The sequence below is a fragment of the Letharia columbiana genome (genome assembly GCF_014066305.1).
Source record: "Letharia columbiana isolate WasteWater2 chromosome Unknown Sc0000026_s0, whole genome shotgun sequence".
In the NCBI taxonomy this organism is placed as follows: Eukaryota; Fungi; Ascomycota; class Lecanoromycetes; order Lecanorales; family Parmeliaceae; genus Letharia; species Letharia columbiana.
The window spans coordinates 370310-394042 of NW_023501068.1; the positions used below are offsets into that span (position 1 = coordinate 370310).

Consider the following 23733-nt stretch of genomic DNA (forward strand, 5'->3'; position numbering starts at 1 on the left):
TACGAGAATTCTATCGCGTTGTCTCAGGGCATCTTTCGAAAATGCAAGAAGCCGTTCTTCATGACGAAGCCACTCATCGGGGAACTAAGAGGAAAGCGGAAGAGTCCAATCTAGCTTCTCAGGCTCCAAAGAGGATCAAGGTAGCATGTCCGATGAGAGTTAAGGGCAGAGCCGCAGCTGATGCGCTTATCCAGGCTCTTGATCAAGATGTTGTCAACAAAATTGCTGCCGGCGAGATTATAGTCGCTCCCGTTCATGCTTTGAAGGAATTGATTGAAAACGCAGTGGATGCTGGCTCCACTTCTCTCGAGATTGTCGTCAAGGATGGAGGGCTGAAGTTGCTTCAGATCACCGATAACGGCCGCGGCATCAATGTCCGTCTCTGTGCCATACAGATCATGGGCGCCCAGGTATTTGCTGACACCCGGATCAGAAAGATGACCTACCTATTCTTTGCGAGAGGTTTACAACGTCCAAGCTCAAGACCTTTGAGGATCTATCCTCAATTGGCACGTATGGCTTCAGGGGAGAGGCCTTGGCTAGCATCAGCCATATTGCTCATCTCACAGTTACCACCAAAACCGCAGACTCAAGCTGCGCTTGGCGTGCCCACTATGCTGACGGCAGACTGACACCTGCAAAGCCTGGTCAAAGCACAGAGCCGAAGCCCACTGCAGGTCGCGGTGGTACACAGATTACGGTAGGTAGGTCTCAACACTCCTCGTGATCAATTCTTATTATGACAGGTCGAGGACCTCTTTTACAACATGGCTTCTCGTCGAAAAGCTTTTCGCTCCCCTAGCGAGGAATACGCCAAGATCCTTGAAATTGTAGGTCGTTATGCCGTACATTGTACAGGGGTCGCATTTTCATGCAAGAAGCATGGAGAATCTGCTGTGGGCATATCCACGCCCTCGAACGCTAGCACTGTTGATAGCATTCGCCAAATCCATGGAACTACTGTTGCCAACGAGCTGATTGATTTTCAAATCAGTGATGGAAAATGGGCTTTCAAAGCTTCTGGCTGGACGAGTAATGCCAACTACCACATCAAGAAGACAACACTTCTCCTCTTCATCAATCATCGTTCTGTGGAATCCTCGGCGATCAAAAAGGCTATAGAGCAGACTTACTCGGCCTATCTACCTAAGGGTGGTCACCCGTTCATCTATCTCAGCCTGGACATCGATCCTTCACGAGTCGACGTTAATGTACATCCTACCAAGCGCGAAGTCAATTTTCTCAATGAAGAAGAGATTATCGAAAGCATCTGCGCAGAGATATCTACCAAGCTATCACAGGTCGACACAAGCAGAACGTTCACGACTCAGTCCCTCCTCCCCAGCGCCAAAACACCTGTCCCAACCCTCTCCAAAACCCGGGCAGAAACCCCAAAGTCGAGCCAGAAACAATCATCCGCCACTCCGGCCAAGCCATGGGAGTACCAACTTGTTCGCACCGACCCTCAGCTACGCAAAATAACTTCCATGCTCCCACCTTCGAATAACAATGCGTCCACACCTGCTCCTCCATCGACTACCTACCTCACCTCGGCCAGAGAACCCACAGAGTACAACTATAGAACGATCAAGCACCTCCGAGCATCAGTCCGTGATTCCATGCATGCTGGACTGACAGCTGTATTCGCATCTCACACCTACGTCGGCGTCGTGGATTTCAACCGTCGAATAGTCGCGATCCAAGGCGGCGTCAAGCTATACCTCGTCGACTACGGCATGGTTTCGAATGAGTACTTCTACCAGCTGGGCCTCACCGACTTCGGAAACTTCGGTGCCATCAAGTTTGAAACCCCGCTGGACATCAGATCCTTAATCCACATCGGCGTCAAGCACGAAAAGGCACTTGGAAATCCAGAAGACGAAGGCGTGCCCTGGGATACCGTCCCAGATATGGTCGCGACCCAGCTCATCGCTAGTAGAGAAATGCTATCACAGTACTTCACCTTGGAAGTCTCTCCCGCGGGCGAACTCGTCAGTCTCCCGCTTCTGACGAAGGGCTACACCCCCAGTCTAGCCAAGCTTCCCCGTTTCCTGATGCGCTTGGGCCCGTGCGTCAACTGGGTCGACGAGGAGAGCTGCTTCCATACCTTCTTGACGGAGTTGGCGAGCTTTTATACGCCGGAGCAGCTGCCCACCGGAGCGTTGGCGGGGACCCGGACGGCGGGACGGACGAGCCGAAGGCTGGCCTTGAAGCACGCAGGGAAGACATGGGCAGAGCGCTCGAGCACGTCCTGTTCCCGGCCTTCAGGGCGAGGTTGGTCGCCACCGAGGGTCTGCTCAAGGGTGTGGTGGAGGTGGCGGATCTGAAGGGGCTTTATAGGGTCTTTGAACGGTGTTAGGACGTTCGCGTTGGACTTTGCGAGCACGGTGTGGAATCTATGACATTTGCAGTTTGGGCAAGCGGGCATGAGAATGTGGCGAAATCGGAGAGCATGGATTCGTGACATCGTCATTGCTTAGCATGCAAATGTGTACTTAGGAGCGCATTCTGTCATCATCATCATCATCAATCTGCCACCACATCCTCCCAATTTTTGATTTCCCTTCAATCTCCTCACCTCCCCGCAAAATCAAAAACATGTTACCAATGAAACCTCCCCCCCTCCCCCTTCTTTTCCGCCACGATCTCACTTCCCCCCCTCACGCCCCGCGAACCCGGCCGTCTTCCCCACGAGCTGCCGCGCGACCGGCACTCTGGTCATGACGTCCATCTCGATGGGCTTCCCGCCGCGCAGGAGCCGGATCTGCCGGACGGTGCGGAAGCCGAGGCGGCCGTAGAGGTTCAGGTTGAGGACGTTGCTGCATTCGAGGTAGCTGGTGCGGTTCTCGACGTCGGCCTAGGTTCTCCCCTCGTCAATGACCGGACTCCCACCCTTTCTTTTTTTCCAAAAAAAAACCCGGACGGAAAAGAAAACATTGCGTATGTGAGCGGGTTGGGATTGGATTGGACTTACCTGCTTGGTGGTATGCTCGATCAGACACTTGGCGTACCCTTTGCCCCTGGACCCCGGTTTCGTGCCGATGTAGACGAGGTACCAGGAGTTTTCGTCGTCGTTGCCTAGGACGTGATGTTTGGTGTCGTGCAGCAGGGGGAGGAACTCGTCGAAGAAGCGCTTCTTGCCTTCCTTGGACAGTTTCCAGTTGAGGCCGAACATGCCGCTCCAGAGCATGGTGCAGAAGTCGTCCATGTTTTTGTTCGGGGGCATCCTGTTCCTCGAGGCTTGGGTTAGTCGCTTGTTTACTTTCTGACTTACTTGTGTATTCCGAGTCCATAGGGTTTGGCGCGGGGATGATGGTCAGACGCACCAGAGAGCCACACAGTCGTAGTTTGGGCCAACGACGGTAGCCAATCCACTTATGATGTGCGCATAGGTAATGCATTCCATGATGTGGAGATGCAACTTCCACTCATCGGCCGCGGTGAAGTTCTTGCGGTCGCCCGTTTTGACAAAGTACATGACGACATCGTCGTCTTTAAAGGCTTCGGCGAGGCAAAGGGCGGCCTCCTTGTACTCGCTTTTGTGGAGGACGCGGACTTGGTGGTTGGCGGCTGAAGCGGCAGCAGCGCTGGAGCTGGAGCTGGAGGCTTGCGAGATGCTGGGGAGGGACTCGACTGTGACGGCTGGATTAGATTTCTTCTCCATGGTTTCTGGCGGTGGAGCAGCTTTCTCTGTTGGGTGAGATGGCTGAAATGTTGTTGGTTTGCTGAGTAGACTGATTCATCCGCCTGGCAAGGGTCAGCAATGGTGCACTTGTACATATGAGGCCTATGTCGAGATTTCGAGCTTACCTTCCTTCCACTCTACCGTTCAATGACGATCAATAGGTCTTGTTAAATCACCACTATGTTCTTTCGACAACTGCGTTCTCGACACCGTCTCGAAACGAGACGGATAACGCAAGCAGGTAAGAGATTGGCGTATATCAACCGACATCAACGCAGATGTTGAAGCTTTTCAATCCGAAGAAGATGATAGTATTTTCTGGTCAAGGGAATCCCGGACTTTGCTCGGGACGTCTCCAGTAAGCGAAATTGAGGGTAAATTGATAAATTGGATTTGATAAGTTGTAAGTAAAGCTTGTGAAACCTCGAGATTGGTCGATACTGTTGCAGTTCAGACCTTGCCAAAATTCAGTTTGAGATGGAAGACCAGCACTGTAAAACAGGGTATTTGAAGGTCGGTAAGAAGAGAAGGAGGAAAATGCGGAAGAGTGACAAGAAGACTTGGGAGGATTTAAAGGTCTTGTGATGGAGATGCATTCACTGACTGAAAGTGATTGGATGAAAAAGCAAGTAACCTGTCGGATCGAAGCGATGCCCTTTCCGTAGTGCGGGAAGGCCTCTAGACTCTCTAGACTTGCCCATTTTAGAGTCTGGGTCGCGACTCCTGCATATGTCAGATACTTGGGTCACTGGCATTGGCCAGCATCATTTCACTGATAAGGCAGCTATCCCCGCCGGGTTCCTTTCTAAAATTGCAGCATGCAAGAGGTGTGTAATTCTACAGGATGTCTTGTACCTAGATGTTTTCAAATCAATAGAAGAGATTCTTTCTAGGCCATTGTGCCTATCAATTGCATGCCCTTGAGCCGTTACCTTAAGAAGCTCAACGAAAGATCTGCAGTAAGGTCCCTAAGGGTATAATGTTGGATGGATCGCTTGTACCTGCTACATCGAGTATGGCTGCTCTTGGTTACTCCCGTAGTTCCACCAGGTCCGCAAGCATCCTTCTACATTCATCTGCCTTTACATCTCCACTCAGACTGGGTATGGCATATGATAAGAAGCCTGCAGTTCGCGTTGAAAGGATCATGACATCATGCCCTCCTCTTAGCACGTCCGACGCTTTCAATTACAGCATGCGTCGGATTTGACTCTCTCCAGTATATTTTTCCAAGCCTTGATCCAAATGTTCCCACCACTCAAAGAGCATTGACTCGCAAATCAGCTTGAACCATGGCGTAAATTTCAGACTGTCGTTCTTGAACATCGCTTTTAGTTCCGCCTCCGAGACGTATCGAGTATCTTTCACTTCATTGGGGTTCGGCGTGTGGTCAACATCGGCCTTGATGAACAGGATATAATCAACTAGATTCGGGGCTATTAGTGCGCTCCTGGGGTCATCGGAGTCAACAGGAAAGACTGACTCTCGTGCTCTCCCCATTTGCCATCACTCGGCGCTTTGTAGTGTATCCTCGTCAAGAACCGGAATTTGTCCAGTGGCACTCCCTTCGCCCCAATACCAAGCTCTTGGTCTAATTTCCTCTGCGCCGCCCTTCGAACCCCTTGCACGGCCGCCTCTAGCTCGTCTCCCGTCTCTCCAGGTACTCCCAATGGATGCGAGCAGCATGTGTTGGTCCACATGTCTGGGAATGTAATCTTCTCGGAAGCTCTCTGTTGTAGCAGCAGTCGATTTTTCGAGTCGAAGAGGAAGACGGAGAAAGCTCGGTGTAGTAGGCCTTCATTGATGTTCGTCATGAGATGGCCTAATCACCAGTCAGCAATGGTGCTGGCGAGAAGGGATACACGTTGAACGTACAGACTTTCTTGCTCGCGCTTCCTATGGGCACATCGTTCTCATCGAGGACAATGCAGACCTCCTCCATCAAGCGAATCTGTTCCTCATCGTAGCCTTGCAAGTCAGCGTCACTTGTGGGTACTCTATGCGAGGTAGCTAAGTGAGTGTCGACGTCGGGAAACAGTCGTATGACGTTCTCTGCGGTGATTGTTTGCGTTTCGGTTGTAGTGCTGCCCATTTTGAAATCGATGTCTACCAAATTTTTGAGCGCTATAGCATCAACTTTGTGGATGTAGAAAGTCTTCAATGCGGTGGGGGGTTGATGGGGGAAATACAACAAAAAGATGACCGAGGACCGATCTGGCCGATCCCCGACAGCCGACCGATTAGATTAGGGCTTCTCTCGGGCTTCGAGGTGGACCTTGCTCGGGTTGCGTTAAGGACAAGCAGATATCTAGGCACGAGTCCTCACCAATTGGGACTACATACTAAGAGACAATTTCCTCTAGATCATTCAGCTACTAGAACCCCATGTTACTCGTATGATCTGAACATAATTTCTCCGGATGCAATGTTTCTAATCTTGTTGGAAAGCTAGCTTTCTTCCTGTCGACAAGTTTTGAAAAGTACTGCCAAGATCTGAATCGAGAAAGCCAGGTAGGTACCTATTCGGGAAGTAACTAAATTTCTTGGCTACGAACATCAAATTTTGTTAGTAATCTCGGATGCTTCTATACCTCAGCCAATGCTAAATAAAATACCGTTAGCATAGTTTCAGGGTGGCTGCGCCATATTTGTATGGGCGCCACACCAAAATAAGGCGCGACGTCGCCGAGACATCGTTGTCGTCGTCAGCGACCTCGCTGTCACTTGCAATGGGGCGGGGAATAGGGCGGGGAAGGCTTTCAGCAGTCCGCCTGCATTGCTACCTGTCAGGGCGGAATTTGTATGGGGGATGTAGCGGAGTTGGCGGCCTACTATGGAGGTTTCGGAAGACTTCGCTATCACCTCTCATGAGGTGGAGAAGGCTTCTAGATAGCTACCGAGGCCCGCAGGCCTTACTACCGCTTAGGGCGGAATTTATATAAGAGATGCAGCGGAGTTGGCAGTCTACTATGGGGGGTTCAGGGACACCTCACTGTCGCCATAGAGGGGTTCCATAGAGGGGTTCCATTGAGGGTTCCATTGGGGGCTATCTACTCCGCATCCTTCATACGATATCACCCCGAAGGCACCTCTGGGTCTCGCTGACGGTTTCCCTTTATATAAACGACACCACCAATAGAATATCTGAGCGCCTTTTCCAGTGGTCGCGTTGTTGGGCTTATTGCATACCTAGAAATTGTCTATTAAAGGCCAATACGCGTCGAATTCTTCGGCTATCTAGCAAATAGGTGTGCCTAACGAGAAAGTAGCTTAACGCGTCTCTGGGATATGAGGGGGTAGCTTCAGCATTGTTGACGCTAGCTCCGGGGGTATCACTGGGGCGAGCTTGCTACGCTTGCTACCCTTTCGGGGTGTTCTTTCCGTTCGTCTAGGGAGGTAAACGCCTTGCGTTTGTGGGTAGAGGGCTTCGAGGGGGCGATGGTGACCTGGACGCGTCAGAATAGGTGGGCCTGCTTCACTCGCTATCGCTGGGGCTGGCGTATGAGGCGGGGGTACGACATTGAGGCTATTGGGAATGGTATACGCGAAGATTTGACGATAGCGAGGTGTGGGAGGGGTGGGGGGTAGAGGGTGGCGATGGCGAGGTATGGGGAAGACGGTAAGATCAGCCAGGACGTGTCCCCTATTTACTACTGCAATCTCTTACTAATCAGGGGAATGTGGCTGGGTCGGCCTAATGGCTCTCGGTACTGTACACTAGCGTTGGCTGAGGTTTAGAAGCACCCGTAATCTCAACTTTATCTCCGTCTCTCCATTTCTTCTCCAAAAGAATTCTGTCTCTACAAATTATGTCTCAGTTAACTCTTTTCGATTATGGTACCTCTTCTTCTGCTGCCTACGTACTGCGAATCGTCATCAAAAAAGCGTCAACAACAGGAAATGGCTGCCCTCTCGCATTCGCTCCCAAATCAGCTACAATTTCAGAGAAATCAACAAATCCTGGCAACGTCGAGATCCCACACTCTACAACATAACAATACGCTGTCAACCTCAGCCTGCAACACCTCATAGCCTCCTCTCCATTCGAGGCTTTAACAAATCATCTACTAGACTTCTCCCCGTCCTCCTCTCGATACGGCTCTCAATTTCGCTGTATCCTACACACGTCCTTTGACGTATAGATTTTCGGTCCAGTCTCCACTTGAAGATTACGAGAATCCTATTCGTTTCAACAAAACAGCGAGATAAGAGCTTCGGTACGGTGCGCTGGAGATACTGGTTCTCTCGCTAACACTGTTCTGAAGCTATGTGACGATATTTCGTATCGTTACTACGGTGAAGATAAGGACGACGAGGATGCAACGAGGACGGGACGAGACGCGAGGACGAGGCGACGCGACGCGGGTACGTCGGCGTTACTTGACGCTCTCGGGACGTATACTCTGGGTGGGGGTCTCGCTTGGCCTTCTCGAACGTTGGCATTTATCGTACCTGTCTCTCGGCATATCTCGCATTCGTTCGGTGTCTGAGCTGTGGTCTTTATTCTGGATTAACCGCGTATCTTTTTTTTCGTTATGGGGGGATCCGAGATTAATCAATGCGTACCGTAACTGTTCATTGTGCATGTTCTCGTGTTCCTGTTGTTTTTCTCTCTATTATGATTTGAGTTCGAGTGTATTGAGCTGAGTCTGCTCATCATCCTTACGTAACAAGCCTGGGGTAGTCCTATGTCCCTAGATATCCTTAAGAAAAAGCCAGCAATTACTGGTAAGCGTTCTTGGCAACATCCGGAAAGACATCTGGAGCCCAGCTCGAAATATAATGCATACTCATTCCCCATCTATTGCCCAACAATGAGGATGGAGACCATGATATCCATTCCGCTCAACAGTACCAACATTAGAAGTTTGACCTTCAAAGGCGTCAACCAGATGTCGCAATGATATCGTAGCGTCGCAGGGACAAGATGCGTTTAACAAGATCCGGAGACTGCACCTCGAAAGTTTTCGGCTCCGGACATAGTTCTGCGATCTCCCCATGACAATTTCCCATATCCGCGTCCACTAGGCTGGTGCGTGCTACGGCGCTTGAGTCGCCGATGATCAGATGCCGCAAATGTGATCATAATTTTTGATTCTGAAGCATGCGAGGCAGGCCATATGATAAAGTTGAAATGTGGAAGATGTTGATGCGATGAAACAATGAGGTAAGTTTGCGATTTGTGCTACAGCAGGCGAGCAAGGTTGCTGTGATGTTCTTGGTCGAGATGTGAGAGGGGAGCCGGACTTGCCATACGACAAATTCTTGAGCTATGGACCAGGGGTATTTCCATGTCACGGGGTAACGGTCTTGTCTTATGTGTTGGCTTTTCCTTCGCTGCCCTTGACCTCGGGAAAGAGAGTAGTCTTTGACATGGTCTTGATCTTTACGCAAGGGATAAACATCGGATGTGGCAATTGGGTGAGAGCGGCTTTTGCTTCACGTAACGGAGTTGCTCTTTGGCAAATTCTGTAGCTGGAACACTATCCCACACCCTGATGAGGTATGCTTTCCTTTCCTTGGAATACCCTTGAGGGAAAGCCCCGCCAGGAAATGGGAGAATGACACATCATCTGGCCATCTACATTCTCTTCTCCTGTTGACCTGGAACTCATCGGCTTGACGCAGCGTTAGTAGATAGGAACAGAACACAAGCTGCTACTATTGCGCATGATACGATGGTGAAGACCTGTAGGTTGACCATCAGCCGCGAAAACGATCAACACGTGGGTTTCTTCTGCCCGGATCCGAGGAGTATACTCACGACTTGTGTCTTCCACCCACTCTGTACCAAGGCTTGTCTCCGCGAATATTTCGTAACAGTCTTGACATAATTCGCAAACCCACTAGCCAGGCAAGCGACACTCAGAAACCAAAAAATCAGTCCTACGGGCAATGCTATCCGTTTCTCAATGCTGGTGGGCTGAGATTTAAGATGGAAAGATATGACAATGGCCACGCTGACGACGGACATGTAGATGCTCAGTCGAAGCCATGAGAGGAAAGTCCTTTCGTTGGCACAGTGGTCGCGGGCGTCGGAAGATTCGTTGGGGAAGAGCAAGGGAGCGAAGATTGGGCGGGAGAGGAACAGGTGGCCCGGGGAGGTTGAGGAGCTGTCAACAATTAGAATAGCGCAATTGGAGGCAGCGTATCAACTCACTGGTCTATCGTGATAGCTTGAGTGCTCAGAGGCCCGAGTGCTTGAGCCACCGAAGGCATTGTAGACGGCCTCGCCAAGTTTGACGAGCGAGAATTGTTGTAAGGTTGTGGAATGAGATCTTATGCGGGGTCCCGCCGCCGGGCGCTACAGCAGCCCCCCGCTCCGGCACGTGGGGGCCTGGAAGCGTGGGGCTAGGCGGCTAAAACAAACGGCGTGCACCGTTAAATTGTGACCATTACCTTATGACATGAGCTGTCACCTGATGGCTTCATGCCCAACGGGCGTTATCACTGGTACTCAACATAGATTGACCTCCTGATACCCTGAGGTCGAACCACAGTCATGCCTCCCCCAAAGACTGAAAGCTCTCCGGCTTCAGCTCCTGATCTCGATATTCTTGGGGATCAAGTCACCATACATCCAACTGGCTATGTCGAGCCTCCTGCTAGTCAAGATGAAGGTCATGAAAGAAACCTCGTCGAACATATGGCTCGGTTCCGCGAGTCGCCTCTGGACTTCCTTCGGGAGGTCAGCCTACACGTGTCTGGAACAGGATGGAGAGCCTATGATGAGGTCCTAGGTCAGCCGATCTTCTACAGCGGCTTCTCCGAAAACATGAAAGCGGCCGTTATGAAGACACCGATGCTCAGACGAAGAATCGAAGACTTGGCGCAACGAAGGGTGGAAGTCGAGGAACAATGGGGTCTACTTGGTGATGAGAAAGACATATTCCAGAACAAAGTCCGGAGAAAAACCGAGATTGAAGCAAGTCTGCAGGAAGTTGCACTAGAATTGACGGATGGCATGATCTGCAAGATGGAGAGCAAAAGGTTTATCAGAGGGGCCTACTACCTGTGCACGCAGCTTCTGACCCGTGCGTACCACCAAGGCATCCATGTCTCGAGCGAAGAAGTGCTTCGGCTACGAGCTGTTGCCGAACAAGCAGCCAAGAAAAAGCACTCAATCGTCTTCCTCCCCTGTCACCGATCCCATGTTGACTACGTTTCGCTACAACTCATCTGCTATCGGTTAGGGATCGCTTTACCTACTGTCGTTGCGGGTGAGAACCTCAATTTCCCAGTAATAGGCTCATTTCTTCAGCATGCTGGAGCTATGTGGATCAGAAGAAGTTTTGGAGATGATGCTTTGTACACGACGCTCGTTCAATCGTACATTGACACACTACTGCAGAACGGCTTCAACTTTGAATGCTTCATTGAAGGCGGTCGATCGAGGACTGGCAAGCTTCTGTCCCCCAAATTTGGAATATTGAGCTTCCTTCTAGACAGCGTCCTGTCTGGCCGCGTAGATGATGCAATTATCTGTCCCGTGAGCACTCAGTACGATAAGGTAATCGAGACAGAGTCATATATTAGTGAGCTACTCGGTCAGCCGAAGCCAAAGGAGAACCTACAAGACTTCCTCTCCGCCTCTTCTGTACTTTCTCTGAAACTTGGGAGAGTCGACGTCCGTTTTCATGAACCCTGGAGTCTTCGGGACTTCATCAATGGCCAACAAACTCGGAAAGACCAGTCGCTCGCCACGGAGGGTCGGACCAATTTGCAAACCTCCGAGAACCGGGGGCGTCTTCTCAGAACGTTGGGCTTCAAAGTGCTGTCGGATATCAATGCTGTTTCCGTTGTGATGCCTACAGCCCTGATCGGTACCGTGTTGCTCACTCTACGCGGACGGGGAGTCGGCAAATCCGAGCTGATACGACGAGTCGAATGGCTGAGCGAGCGGGTCAGAAATAAAGGAGGTCGAGTGGCACACTTCGCCGGCGCTCCTACAGAGGTAGTTGTGGATCGGGGCCTTGAAGTTTTGGGATCTGGTCTGGTGGGTGTCGTAGATGGCTTACCAGAGACTACATATTACGCCGTCGACAGGTTCCAGTTGTCTTTCTACCGCAACATGACGATTCATCTTTTCATCACAGAAGCACTCGTGTCTGCAGCCATGTACACGCGTGTTAAACAAGGCGGAGGGCCTGACAATCAAAGAATATCGTTTGATCGTCTACATGACCAGGTGTACTTCCTCTCTCAGGTAAGATGTTTCAAATCAACGTTGATCTACTGGCTGATGACTATCGTAGCTTTTCCGCGGCGAATTTATCTACCCTACAGCAGGCCTTCTCGCTAATCTCAATGCCACTCTACGGGGTCTGGAAAGAGACGGTGTTATCACGGTCTCTCGCGATCCTGCAGGAAAGGCGCTCTCGGCAGGCTTGAGCGATACAGAGAGAAAGAATGGGCGAGAAAATTTCGACTTTTACTGTTTCCTAATCTGGCCTTTTATCGAATCGACATGGCTAGGCGCTGTGGCACTCATGGGCTTGACGCCGCCATTGGAGCAGAAGGATGAAGTGTGGCTTGACGTCGCAAAAACTCAAGACGCCTGCGCAGCTGCTGGGCAAGACGCTCTATCACCAAGGCGATCTTTCGTATTTCGAGGCCGTCAACAAAGAAACACTGAAGAACGCATTTCAGCTTTTTGAAGACGAAGGCATCGTCAATTTGCACAAAAGTAAAGATAAAAAGGTTCCCTCAACGATCAAGCTGGCTGAGGGATGGACACCTAAAAGAGACCCGGCGACGGGAAATATTATTCCGGAAGGCAACCTTTGGTCCTTCATCGAGACTATAGCGAATTCACGGAGAGAAGGCAAGAACCGTCGTGATGGTGCTACAGTCAGCACAAGAGTACTGGTGTTGGCGGACAAAGTTGGCCGGCAGTTGTTCGAAAGCGCAGCTGCTCCAGGTAACGCCGCTGTGGATGCCTTGAGAAGTCCAAAGAAGCGGAGACGGAAAGAAATGCAGACAAAAGCAAGGCTGTGACGTATCGAGCTGTAGCGAAACTGATCTTGACAGAGTCTCAGCGTCAGCGTTGCTAAGGAACATATCTAAGTGGAGCCCCGGTAAATGTGGCAGCACGCGCGGCAAGCTGCCAGATAGTGATGCAGTCTCAAGCGCCGGGTTTGTCTGTATGACACAGGCGATGGTTTTCAAGCTGGAAGCTTCCGCTGTTATCACATATATCCAGCTCAGACGGAGCCTTGAGCCAAAAGAAATCTAATCCTCGTCTCTTCCAGTCTCGACCTTTCCGGGACTCGTACCGAAACAACTACAATTATATCTGGCAGGATGCCTGACGCAAGCTCATGGCTCGACCTCTTGTTTGGCCCCCTGCGTCGTGGATACTACTTGCAGATTAGGGTAACCTTAGATCTCAGTGACATTGCCTCCGAAGATCCTGCAGCCTAGGGCCGCAAATTATTTCCTTTCCAGCAGGCTAAGACGGCAACATTGAAGGATCTTCTCTCATTCCGTACTGGCTGGTGATCAGCAGCGCCTTCAGTTGCGGATATAGGGGTGGGACGTTGGCATGGAGATGAATCGCTGGAGATTTGGATCCGTGGGATGGCATCATGGATAAGGGTGAGGATGAGCAAGTCCACGATCTGAGAGACATGAGTGGTCTGCGCGAAGAGCGTCAGTGTCAATGGAATTAGCCATGCTTTGATGCTGGGTGATCAAGATAAGGAATCAGTGATCATTGAAGCTACATGAGCTCACAATTGGATGTACATACTCCGAGGAAAGAAAATTCGCTATGATGTATGCAACATGGGGTATCTCGGGTATTGAACAAGCCCTCAAAACTCCTACTCCTCCGCTTCTGAACACTATGCAATGCGACTGATTCCTGCCGTTCTGCCCTCACTCCACGTACCTGACTTCTAGGGTGAGCCGTGATTCCCCTTTCGACGAAATCAGGCATCTGGATCGGAGCCATAATCGATGACCTCCGGCCCCAACTCGCCTTCCTCGTCCAGCTGCATCAGATAGTTCCGGCCCCGGATCATCGCGATCGAGATCGCGAGCGCGTGCCACACGTCCTGCCCTATCACCTTGAAATCGAACGTCCCCAACGTCCTGATCGGATTGCCGGCCACGCGAATGTCACAAGTCACGATGGCCACAATGCTATACTTGATCACGAATCCCGTCAAGGTCGGCAGCTCATGAGTGAACTCTTGATGCTCATCGCTTTCGTGCGAACTCGGGTGTCGCCATTTGTCGCGGTACTGGCGGCCGAGGGAGTGGAGCTGATCGGTGATTCGACCGACGACGCTTTCGACTGTTTCTTGGCCTTTGGCTGAGGCGATGGCGATGACAGGGATATGGTCTTTGTGTTGCACCTTGCCGTCCGCGATCGACCATTTGTAATACTTGTTGATCGCATGGAAGAGCGGCTTCTCGGTTGCTGCCTGGCTGAGGATCTGGTCGCGAACGCGGGAGCCGGCCAAGATGAGGTCGGTAAGGGAGCGGCAGGCTGTGAAGATCAAACGTTAGCTACAATACAAACGTGATGAAGCGGACGGATAATGCGTACCTCTGCCGATTGAGCTATGAATATTATTGATGTAGACCTGGTTCTCGTCGTTTGTGAAGAGCGGATCCGGAAAGGTTGGGTAGTCTAAGATCCAGGTGTCATGGAGCAAAGGCTCATAGCCGCGATTTGTGAGCTTGGCGAAGAGCCATCTCTCTTCCTCCGTCCAGTCTTGAATACGTGGATCATCGTAGTCGAGATAGCGGTCGTTGTATTTTTGTAGAGCATGCGCGGTCTCATCACCTTTGATTCCCGTATTGTCATCATCCACGACCAGAGTGAGATCGTTGTCGTATCCAGGAGCGGCAGCAGACGCGTCGTCGTCGTCGATCATCGTGTCCCCTTCGAGATCATCCTCCTCGCGATCATTGCTCTGGCTCTTACCATAACCACTGAACCAAAGTGCCAAGTTCCAGAAGCTTGCACGCTTCTTGCGTCCATCGCGGCCATTCTCCCTGACGATCCTGCCGTCTTTCACTTTGCGTAGATCATGGCTGCTGCCATGTTTCTTTGGAGTGTGTTCCTGTAGCCATTTCTCGGTGCGCCGCTTTGTGGGACTCATCGAGCCGCTCTCTGATTGTTGTTCGAGCTCTGTGTGTGTGGTTGAGCTGTAGGATGAGTTGCTGCGTTGTGGACTGGAGGAGATGAATCCGCTGGTTTTGGCAAATACCGAGGAAAAAGCCATGCTTGTACTATGTGACCGAGGGGTGTGGTAAGTGATTCTATATAGCTTGCTGTGGTAAAGGGGGGTGGTGACGTTGGCTAGAAGAGGTTGGGGGGTTAATGGGAAGAACCTGGACAAAGCCAGGAATGGGAAATGGCCATTGTTACATGAATACAACGGGACTACCGTTTGAACAAAGTTGCTTTGTTCTGAATAAGAAAATTCAGTGGACAATGGGCGAAACAAAAGAGCCTTAATCATTAGATCATTAGATGTGAATTTACATCCGGGTTTTAGATATCTAGAGCTGGGCGCTTAAAGCCGGCGGATGACAGCCCAATCATACTGTGCAGGCCTGGGATATCCAACCGTGGGTCTGCGAAGTTTCTCACGATTCAATAAATTCTGTCGACACTAGATAAAATCTCTACATACTGTCTTCTTCGGTGTTCTAGACAAAACATTGTTGTTGTATACTCATTTGTGCTTTTCCTGGTCGGCGTCTTGCCCTTTCATGACCCATTGGCTATGCATCTTCTGATATTCTTCCTCGCCCTCCTACACTTGATGTCAGCTTTGTGTGCCTATCTTACCCTACAAGCGCGGCATCTGACCTTGGTTTGCATTTTCTTCTTCATTTCAAATGGCTCAGGGACATCCAACCCCTTTTGGATTGCTGGTCTAGCATTGATCCGATCCAGCCATCCTTCGAGGTGTTTGAACTCTTTTACCTCAACACCTGCCCATTCAGCCCAGTTGATCCAGGCAAAGGAAGCAAGATCCGCAATAGTCATCTTATCACCAACAGTCCATGGCCCACTTGAACCGTTTTTAGACTGGTATTCGAGGCGGTCTTCCAGCACTTGGTACAAGCGCTTGGTCTCAGTCTGATAACGGTTGATGCCATACTGAATCTTCTCCGGAGCATAGCGGTAGAAGTGGTTCGCTTGACCCTAATTCTCTCAAAATCAAAGCCTCAAGTCGGGTTCTGGCCCATGTCAATATACCTGCATGGGGCCGAGTCCGCTTTGCATCCAGACCAACCATTCCACAACCTCCCAATATTCATCCGAATCGTATGGGTACGAGAGCTTGTGTTCTGGGTCGTATCTCTCGCAAAGGTAAAGCATCAGTGCTCCAGATTCAAATACTCTCTTTTCTCGCGGCTTCCCATCAGATGAAGGCGTCTTATCGACAATGGCTGGGATTCGGCCATTGGGATTGATCTTCAAGTACCAGTCTTCCTTCTGGATATTCTTGCTAATCTGAATGTTTTGCACTTCGTAGGGTAGACCGAGCTCTTCCAGCGTAATGCTAGCTTTCTGCCCATTAGGTGTGCCGGATGTGTAGAGCACGATGTCTGGCTTTGCAGGTGCCATTGCGATCGGTCAAGTGGTGTCGGTTGCAAAGAATTTCTTAATGAAGCTGAACAGGCTGGATGCTGTTTCTTGTTGTGTAGAAGAATGGACAATGTTGAAAAGAAGAACTTCGTAGAGGAGATAGGGGTCCATGTGATCATCAACAGCGGCTCCTAGCTATGACGTGAGGGACTCTAGGGAGTGCCTCATCCGCGAACGTTCCCCGAGCTCGCTCCATTTCTTGCGTGAATATGTTTGTCGGAAGTCTGGTCGAAGAGGCGACATCGATGCCGAGATTGGCTTGACTGGCTGCCAACCAGAGCATGATCTGAAAGCGAACAGGTGTAGATCTACCGCCTCGCCATCGCAGTACCAGCAGAGCCGTCTGATTTTTCACCTCTGGCACCCGGCATTCAAAATCATGCACACGAAATCTCCGCCCCAGCACACCACCCCTCGGTCCAAACTCCGAAGCTATACCATTGCTGAAGAGTAATGCGGCCAATGTTTGGGCGAGCCACAGCTTCACCTATTCAAGGCCTATTAAGATATGCTCCGCAACTGTTAGGTCTTCCGCGAGCTGCTCGTGGGGAGCAGCTAATTTCAAAGCTATGGATTTGCCAGCGATGCTACCATCACAATCAACGCGCGGTGGATTCGGAACGGATACATACTGCACAACAAGATAAATGTCGCAAAACCCGAGCACCCAGAACAGCATTCTTCAATTCTCCTAGCCGCGCTTTGTCAACAAGTAGTAGCAATGTAGCAGACAAGCCACGAAGCGATCTACCCTCGCAAGAGGAGGGCCGACGGTCTCACATATCTAAAAGGTTTTCCCATGTGATGGACCATCTACAGTCCAACATTTTCATCGCTGGCCAAAGACTTAATGACTTGACTGGCTACTCGGGCATCGAGGCTCTGAAGAAGGACATCGAGCAACAAGGTCGGTCATCAACCCATCTTCGGCGATGTCGACCCTGACCCTTGCCAGAGATTCATGTTCAAACTACTCGAACAACCTTGCAGAAGGCAAAAGAGGATTATACTCTAGCTATAAGCCAGCGCTCCCGCTCTCAGCGCGAAGTAAACGAACTCCTGCAGCGAAAGCACGCCTGGACTCCCAATGACCTAGAGCGCTTCACGGAGCTCTACCGCTCAGACCACGCGAACGAGCAAGCTGAAACTGCCGCCCAAGACAATCTGTTGACGATAGAGCGGCGGGCAGAGGAGGCAGCAGCGAAGTTGAGCGCGAGCATATTGGCTAGGTATCACGAAGAGCAGATCTGGAGTGACAAGATACGGAGGATGAGTACTTGGGGAACTTGGGGACTGATGGGGGTGAATGTGTTGCTGTTTTTGGTGTTCCAGATTGGAGTTGAGCCATGGAGGAGGAAGAGGCTGGTGAAAGGTTTCGAGGATAAAGTGATGGAGGCGCTAGAAAAGGAAGGCTCACCTGTTGGAGCAACGCCAACAGAGGCTCAGATGGCCCAAGGGGCGACTTCCGCCGAGACGCAAGAAGCCCAGGAAGAGATAGTGCCAGCAAATGTTGAGGACGCACAGATACCAGCAGCTGCAGATCCTTCAATAGAAGCGCCGCTGCCACTACAGGAAGACATACCGTTCGAAGTCGTACCCATGGAGTCTTCCAGCGGCTCGAAGCCAGATCTGCTCGCACAACCACAGGTTCCTACATGGACATTCGACAGTATCAAAGAATGGATACGAGACTTGTTCAGTGAGCGACAGGTTGTGCTCCGGCGCTTAGATGTGACCACAGCGGCTTTTGAGGGCGCTGCAGTCGGAGTGGCATTTGGCGGAGTGATCGTGCTGCTGTTACGGCTCAGGTCATGATGTGGCACCCTTACCTGGCTCCCGGCTGCGTTTACTTGGGCCAGTCTCAAGCTTTGCCACTTTAGTCAAAATAGCACTAAAGCTCGCAATGAAATACACCATGTAAATCAAACGATTAATAATAGTAGGGATCCAGCGGAGAAAAGTCCTGGGTATCTTCGCGATATACATCTAAGGATCTACCGATCCTGCAACTCGACCCCCGTATCCTCATCCTCCGTCCCATCCAATATAGCATGCCTCGAAGCCCGAATGGGCTCTAACCGGTCTCTCGGATCCATCGTCTCAGACTGCAGCAAGCCCGGACTCCTCGCCGACCCACCAAGCTTCAATCGCCCGCCCGAGATACTCATGACTTTATCGGCAACCCAATCAGCCGCTCGACTAATCACATCCCACAATCTCTCCTGCCTTTCATCGAGCATCGAGTCGTCTCTTGTAGTCTCATGAGCTTCGACTTTGAATTGGAATTTGAGGCAGTCTTTGACAGTCACTAGACCAGCGAGGCGGCCTCTGTAGTCGACCAGAATCACTCGAGGTCCCATCTTTTTGAAGAGCTCCATTACAGTCTCGAGCGGTAGGCGTGGATGGACTGCTAGTGGTGTGGGGTCTATGAAACGACTGAAATCGACGTTCTGCTGGCCGCTTACGGATTCAATGGCGTCGAATGTGACTGGTGGCGCTGCGGTTGACGGGGTCTGCAATGCCGTCGAATCTGGTTGAGTAAAAAGGCATTTCGCGTCTGGTGAGATGAAACCCTCCTTTTTGGCTCGATCTATTGCATATCGTAATTCTGTACGCCCGATGTAGCCAATCAAGGCTTTTGTGGTACGGTCTTCGATGATGGGGAATCCTTGATACTTGTTCTGAGACATAATACTCTCCAAAGCTCGAAGGTTGAGACCAGAGGACGGCAGTGAGGTGACTTCGCTTGTCATAACTGAGGAGACAGGAACCCCGAATGTGTGCTCTTCCTTGTTGTCCAGAAAGGGAAAGCCGTTGAACCAGATCATTCGGTCCGCTATGCCGCCCTTTCCAAAGCGCTCGCTTACGGCTTTCGTGACTCCTACGACAATCTAGGGTCAAGTTGTCAGCTCTTCACAACTTCTGGAACCGAAAGCGTCTCGAACTCACCATTGTCGGTAGTATGTACGTCAAGGCACCAGTCAGTTCGAACATTATAACCACGACCGAGACTGTTATGTGCATGATACCACTGAGAGCTGCTGCGGCACCGAGGAAAGCGTAGGTGCCCGGGGTAATGCATGGTACATCGGGCTCGCAGGCGGCGAAGAACTTTGCATGCGGGAACGATTCGTGGAGAGTCTGAACCAAGATTCCGACCATCCTCCCGAAGGAGGCCCCAATTGCCATGGACGGTACGAATATGCCTGCCGGCACCTTGCAACCATAGGAAATGATGACAAGAAAAGTTCTCATAATCGTGGCGAATAGCAGCGATAGTACCATTGACCACCGATTTTTGGTACTAAAGGCTGTCAGTATAACTAGTCTTAGACTCGTGCAAACACAACTCACTCGCAAAGACCATCGTAGTCATGACCTCCTTCACACTCTAGGAAGAGCTTCTCCATAGCTTCCGTCATGTCGATTCTCAAGAACATGTTAGGATAGCAGAGTAACGCCGTACCCGCCGCAAGAAGCGTAGCCTCTAAGACGGCGTACTTTGAAAGATATTTCTTCCGAAACGCCATTGCCCGTAAATTCCATTTCATAACGAAAGCGCCATATAGTCCTCCGAAGACACCGATAAAGATGAAAAAAATCACCTCGAAGAAATGCCACGATCTATCGTATCTGACCTCGAACATGACAAGCTGGCCAGTTCGAAAAGGATTCATTGCCTACAACAGTCATGATTAGCGTCATTTGAGAGGTCGTGTGTCAAATTGAACCTACCGCTAATACTGCAGTAGCCACCAAAGCACAGAAATAACTCCGCCACATGGTCTTCAGGGGAAAATAAGACGACATTTCCTGGACATGTCAGTCTTGAAGACGGGCTCTGAACAGACATGATTCTCACTTCCAAAGAGAAAAGAACACCACCAATAGGACTCCCAAACGCCACCGCGACTCCCGCCGCAGCACAAGCACTCAATATTTCCCGCGTTTTGGCCGCATTTCGTTTGTACTTGTCGAAGAATCTCGAAATTACATTGCCAGTACACACCGCATAGTGTACACTTGGCCCTTCCTTTCCTACCGAGAGGCCAGATGCAATTGCCAGCGGCAAGCAGATTGACTTGATCAACAGCGTCCAGAATCCAAGGAACCCTTTCATAACGAAGCCCGCAATGATGCACTTGATCTCTGATATGCCTGAACCGGCAGCGTAGGGAGCATAAGCCTTGACCAGGCTTGCGGAGGTCAGGGCAAAGATAATCTGGACCCTAGTCAGCAGTGTTGCGTTGCTAATCTTTCTCTGCCTTACCGAGAAGACAAAATATAGAAAGTAATTGACCGGCCACAAGGACGTCCACCTATGCCAGTCATCGCAGGCTATTCCAATCAGTCCAAGTTTACTAACAGGGTCATCGACCTACTATCTTCGCCCCAGCAGCAGAAGTCCTCATTCAAATAAAAGGCTGTCGTGCAGTAGCCCAGCTTCACATCAGACAGCCACTCCGTAACGATGTTTAGAAACGCCGCATTCAATCCTATGGCCGCCCCAACCAATGTGACAACAATCCACGCCTGGCCAGCATCGTATGAATCTCGAAGCTTCCGTCTCCAGCCTAGCTGCCCATCACGCTCGAAAAAGCCTGCATTCTCCTTTCGTCTTGCTCTTCTCCTGAGTTGTTCCCTTGCCGCATCTTGCACCCAATCTATCGTAGTAAAGTCCTCGTATCTCTTGATTTTCTCGATTTCCTCGGTAAACTCTTGCTCGGTGCTACCTGTCGGAGCTCCATTTTGCCCGTGTTCGGCGCTTGAAAGGGCGGACAGCCGTCTTGATATCCTTCTTTCCGGCAATGACGGTCGGCGCGGGGGCTGCGCAGAAAAGGATGTCGTTCGAGCGGTCATATCAAGTCATCATTGTATAGTAGTGTGGTTGGGTGCCCTGAGGCTGCAATGCATGTCCATGATTCGGTAAATCCTCGGCTGTCCGGCGCGTAAGTTGCGTGGAAGTGAACTCTTCGACCGCGAAGTGAATGGCTCCTTCCTTACGAAGTGACCACACTTCACAAGCAGGAGTCTCCTGTTGAAAGAGTCTTTCCGTATGTATGCTCTCTCTTCTTCTTCTTCGTGCATGCTATCAGTATGGCTAACAGGATACTGGGGTTCAAGTCTACAAGGGCTACTAGTCCGCAAGCAGTACCTCCGGATAGCCCACTTCATGCACGATATCTACCTCGAATTTTCGAGGAAGAATCGCTTGTGCCAATCAGAATCAGCCGTCTATCTATCAAGAAAAAGTCATACGAGGTTGACACAGGAACTCCGCCGTCCAAAAACTTCAAAGCTCCCTCGTTCGAAACATCTCAAATATTCTCACACCGTTGGATCCTCTTACCACCAGAAGAACTTGCGAACGCCCATACGCACCCGTACTCTCTCGACACCCAAACACCATCGTCACAAACTCCCTATCATCCTTTTCAGACATTGACTCTATCGGACGCTACATATAAACACAACAGAGCTCAAATTGCTACGATGCCTTATAACAATACCGCTATCCCTCCTCCAGAAGAGATTACTGGAGTAGCGTCTCTCCCATGTTAGTCTTCTTAGTGATCTCGGTCTTGGCACGTGAGATTGACATCTGTAGTGGCTCGTGTCAAGAAGATTCTTCACATAGATGAAGAGATCATTGCGTGTTCAAACAATGGAGCTTTTGCGATCACTATAGCCACGGTACGTTCCACCAATCCTTCTCCCGTGCGAACGAGTGCCTAATGGCCTCAGGAAATGTTCATACGCTATCTTGCGGAGCAAGCATTGAACGTGGTCAAGTCTGAGAAGAAGCCTAGACGCAATATACAATACAAGGATATGGGTAAGTCTACCGGCTAAAAGGCTTACTTCATGCAAACTCACTATCAAAGCAAACGCTGTTGCTCGAATGGACTGCCTTCAATTTCTTGAAGACGTAATACCCCGGACCTCGACTTTCAGAGAGTACAAGGCAAAGAAAGCTAGCAAGGCAACTAAAGGAAACCAGCCTTTACAAAATGGACAGACTACATTGGATGCAGGACGATCACTGCCGCAACGGCCAATTGGAACGAATGAGCAGAATGGAGCCCCAGTGGACGACGGTAAAATGTCGGATGGTACCATTAGTGAGGCAGACCCTGAGGAAACCCGTGCCCCAGCGCCAAACACAAATGGTGGACTCGTCTTTGAGCACTACGAGCCCAATGGTTCTCATCGGCGGGACGAGTCTGGAGATGTTGAGATGGGTTGAAGCTCTCGTCTAGGATAGAGCTATGCTCGGGATGGTGCATTTGGGAAGGCGTAGGAGGAGATCAACAAAAATTGCAGCTGAACCTGGGGCATAGCCATGGCGCAATGGGAGAAATTTCCCAAAAAGTACATGCCGGAAACGTGCGAATTACAGGACCAGGACTATGGGGCACTGGTCACAATATGGGTAATGATGATTATAACAACCATCCACCAAACGCTCTCGTGCTTCTCCCTTGTTTCCTCCAAAAGTTCCTTCCTGTCAATCTTCGGGCCGACGCGCAATTCTTCCCTTCCAGTATGCTCCTCCGCTTCAACCTACTAATCCTCCGGGCTATGCAACTGATTTTGTTGAGCACAAACTGATCAAGTGTTGGACTCCTAAGGTCTTTGCCGTCGCGCTCGTGCTCAATGCTTTCATTACGAACAAGCGGGGTTGAAAGCTACAGGCAACATGTGTCAGGAGAAGTGGCAGATGAAGCGGGTACATATCCTCCAGCGTTTGACGAAACCATATCAGCAAGCAAATTTCCGGCCTCTTCAACGCTCTTTCTGGGGCAATTTCGAATTTAGAACGGGTAGCGATAGGTAATCCAGACTGGAACGCGTGTGAACCCTGTGTTTTCGCCGCTATCTTTCACCTTAGGGAGGATGCTCGATAGGTTGAACAGCGCTAAGGATACGCTAAGGGATGTTGATAAAGCGTCTAGTGTCTACACAAACGCGTTTGGCCCTTTCGTTCATTGAACAGGATCCGATCCATCGAATGCATTACCGCATAACCTTCTTGCTCGTAGCTGCATCGAAAGTGGCTATTCTCCCCCTGTGTTGGTGGTGTTACTGTATTCGGGCTACATGTAAACAAAATTATGCAGAGTTGTGAGTCGATCACAGCAGGTCAAAGACGTGCAGGCTAGCCTCAGCTTTAGATCTCGAATTTTCCCACCTGTCAAGCTCCCCCTATGGACATTGGAAGCCTGTTCGAGTCTCACTGTCTGGGTTGGGCGAGATGAACCAAGCGTTTCACATATATTTGCTTCCTCTATCAGCTCGTGCTTCGACCGGAGCAAGGCTGACTCAAGGACTCGATGAGTCGCAATTGCGCGGAAGTCTTTCAAACCTTAATGCTGGCATCAATGAATTTCCTAGGAGCTGCTGGCGATATCGAAAACGAGACCGAAGTTTA

The 23733-nt window shown here is 50.5% G+C and overlaps 9 protein-coding genes across 9 annotated transcripts; 4 read left to right on the top strand and 5 right to left on the bottom strand.

Moving 5' to 3' along the window:
* Nucleotides 1-41: 41 nt before the first annotated feature.
* Nucleotides 42-2327, top strand: HO173_007837 (uncharacterized protein; the record flags this gene model as incomplete). Its single annotated transcript, XM_037309737.1, has 3 exons — nucleotides 42-374; nucleotides 434-700; nucleotides 747-2327. The coding sequence occupies 3 exons, from the start codon at nucleotides 42-44 to the stop codon at nucleotides 2325-2327; spliced, it is 2181 nt and encodes a 726-aa protein (XP_037163414.1).
* A 320-nt stretch (nucleotides 2328-2647) lies between these two features.
* Nucleotides 2648-3664, bottom strand: HO173_007838 (uncharacterized protein; the record flags this gene model as incomplete). Its single annotated transcript, XM_037309738.1, has 3 exons — nucleotides 2648-2857; nucleotides 2975-3227; nucleotides 3327-3664. The coding sequence occupies 3 exons, from the start codon at nucleotides 3662-3664 to the stop codon at nucleotides 2648-2650; spliced, it is 801 nt and encodes a 266-aa protein (XP_037163415.1).
* A 1209-nt stretch (nucleotides 3665-4873) lies between these two features.
* Nucleotides 4874-5777, bottom strand: HO173_007839 (uncharacterized protein; the record flags this gene model as incomplete). Its single annotated transcript, XM_037309739.1, has 3 exons — nucleotides 4874-5109; nucleotides 5169-5507; nucleotides 5561-5777. The coding sequence occupies 3 exons, from the start codon at nucleotides 5775-5777 to the stop codon at nucleotides 4874-4876; spliced, it is 792 nt and encodes a 263-aa protein (XP_037163416.1).
* A 4410-nt stretch (nucleotides 5778-10187) lies between these two features.
* On the top strand, nucleotides 10188-12682 carry HO173_007840 (uncharacterized protein; the record flags this gene model as incomplete). The annotated part of the gene is made up of 3 exons (XM_037309740.1): nucleotides 10188-11891; nucleotides 11941-12210; nucleotides 12251-12682. 3 exons carry the CDS (start codon nucleotides 10188-10190, stop codon nucleotides 12680-12682), a joined length of 2406 nt encoding a protein of 801 aa, XP_037163417.1.
* Nucleotides 12683-13617: 935 nt separating this feature from the next.
* On the bottom strand, nucleotides 13618-14922 carry HO173_007841 (uncharacterized protein; the record flags this gene model as incomplete). Its single annotated transcript, XM_037309741.1, has 2 exons — nucleotides 13618-14180; nucleotides 14241-14922. 2 exons carry the CDS (start codon nucleotides 14920-14922, stop codon nucleotides 13618-13620), a joined length of 1245 nt encoding a protein of 414 aa, XP_037163418.1.
* Nucleotides 14923-15378: 456 nt separating this feature from the next.
* HO173_007842 (uncharacterized protein) lies at nucleotides 15379-16280 on the bottom strand (the record flags this gene model as incomplete). The annotated part of the gene is made up of 3 exons (XM_037309742.1): nucleotides 15379-15459; nucleotides 15516-15854; nucleotides 15909-16280. 3 exons carry the CDS (start codon nucleotides 16278-16280, stop codon nucleotides 15379-15381), a joined length of 792 nt encoding a protein of 263 aa, XP_037163419.1.
* An 825-nt stretch (nucleotides 16281-17105) lies between these two features.
* Nucleotides 17106-18116, top strand: HO173_007843 (uncharacterized protein; the record flags this gene model as incomplete). The annotated part of the gene is made up of 2 exons (XM_037309743.1): nucleotides 17106-17208; nucleotides 17257-18116. The coding sequence occupies 2 exons, from the start codon at nucleotides 17106-17108 to the stop codon at nucleotides 18114-18116; spliced, it is 963 nt and encodes a 320-aa protein (XP_037163420.1).
* Nucleotides 18117-18295: 179 nt separating this feature from the next.
* HO173_007844 (uncharacterized protein) lies at nucleotides 18296-21161 on the bottom strand (the record flags this gene model as incomplete). The annotated part of the gene is made up of 7 exons (XM_037309744.1): nucleotides 18296-19192; nucleotides 19251-19605; nucleotides 19656-19981; nucleotides 20037-20114; nucleotides 20164-20523; nucleotides 20572-20639; nucleotides 20684-21161. 7 exons carry the CDS (start codon nucleotides 21159-21161, stop codon nucleotides 18296-18298), a joined length of 2562 nt encoding a protein of 853 aa, XP_037163421.1.
* Nucleotides 21162-21398: 237 nt separating this feature from the next.
* Nucleotides 21399-22548, top strand: HO173_007845 (uncharacterized protein; the record flags this gene model as incomplete). Its single annotated transcript, XM_037309745.1, has 4 exons — nucleotides 21399-21858; nucleotides 21910-21995; nucleotides 22047-22137; nucleotides 22187-22548. 4 exons carry the CDS (start codon nucleotides 21399-21401, stop codon nucleotides 22546-22548), a joined length of 999 nt encoding a protein of 332 aa, XP_037163422.1.
* Between the last annotated feature and the right edge of the window lie 1185 nt (nucleotides 22549-23733).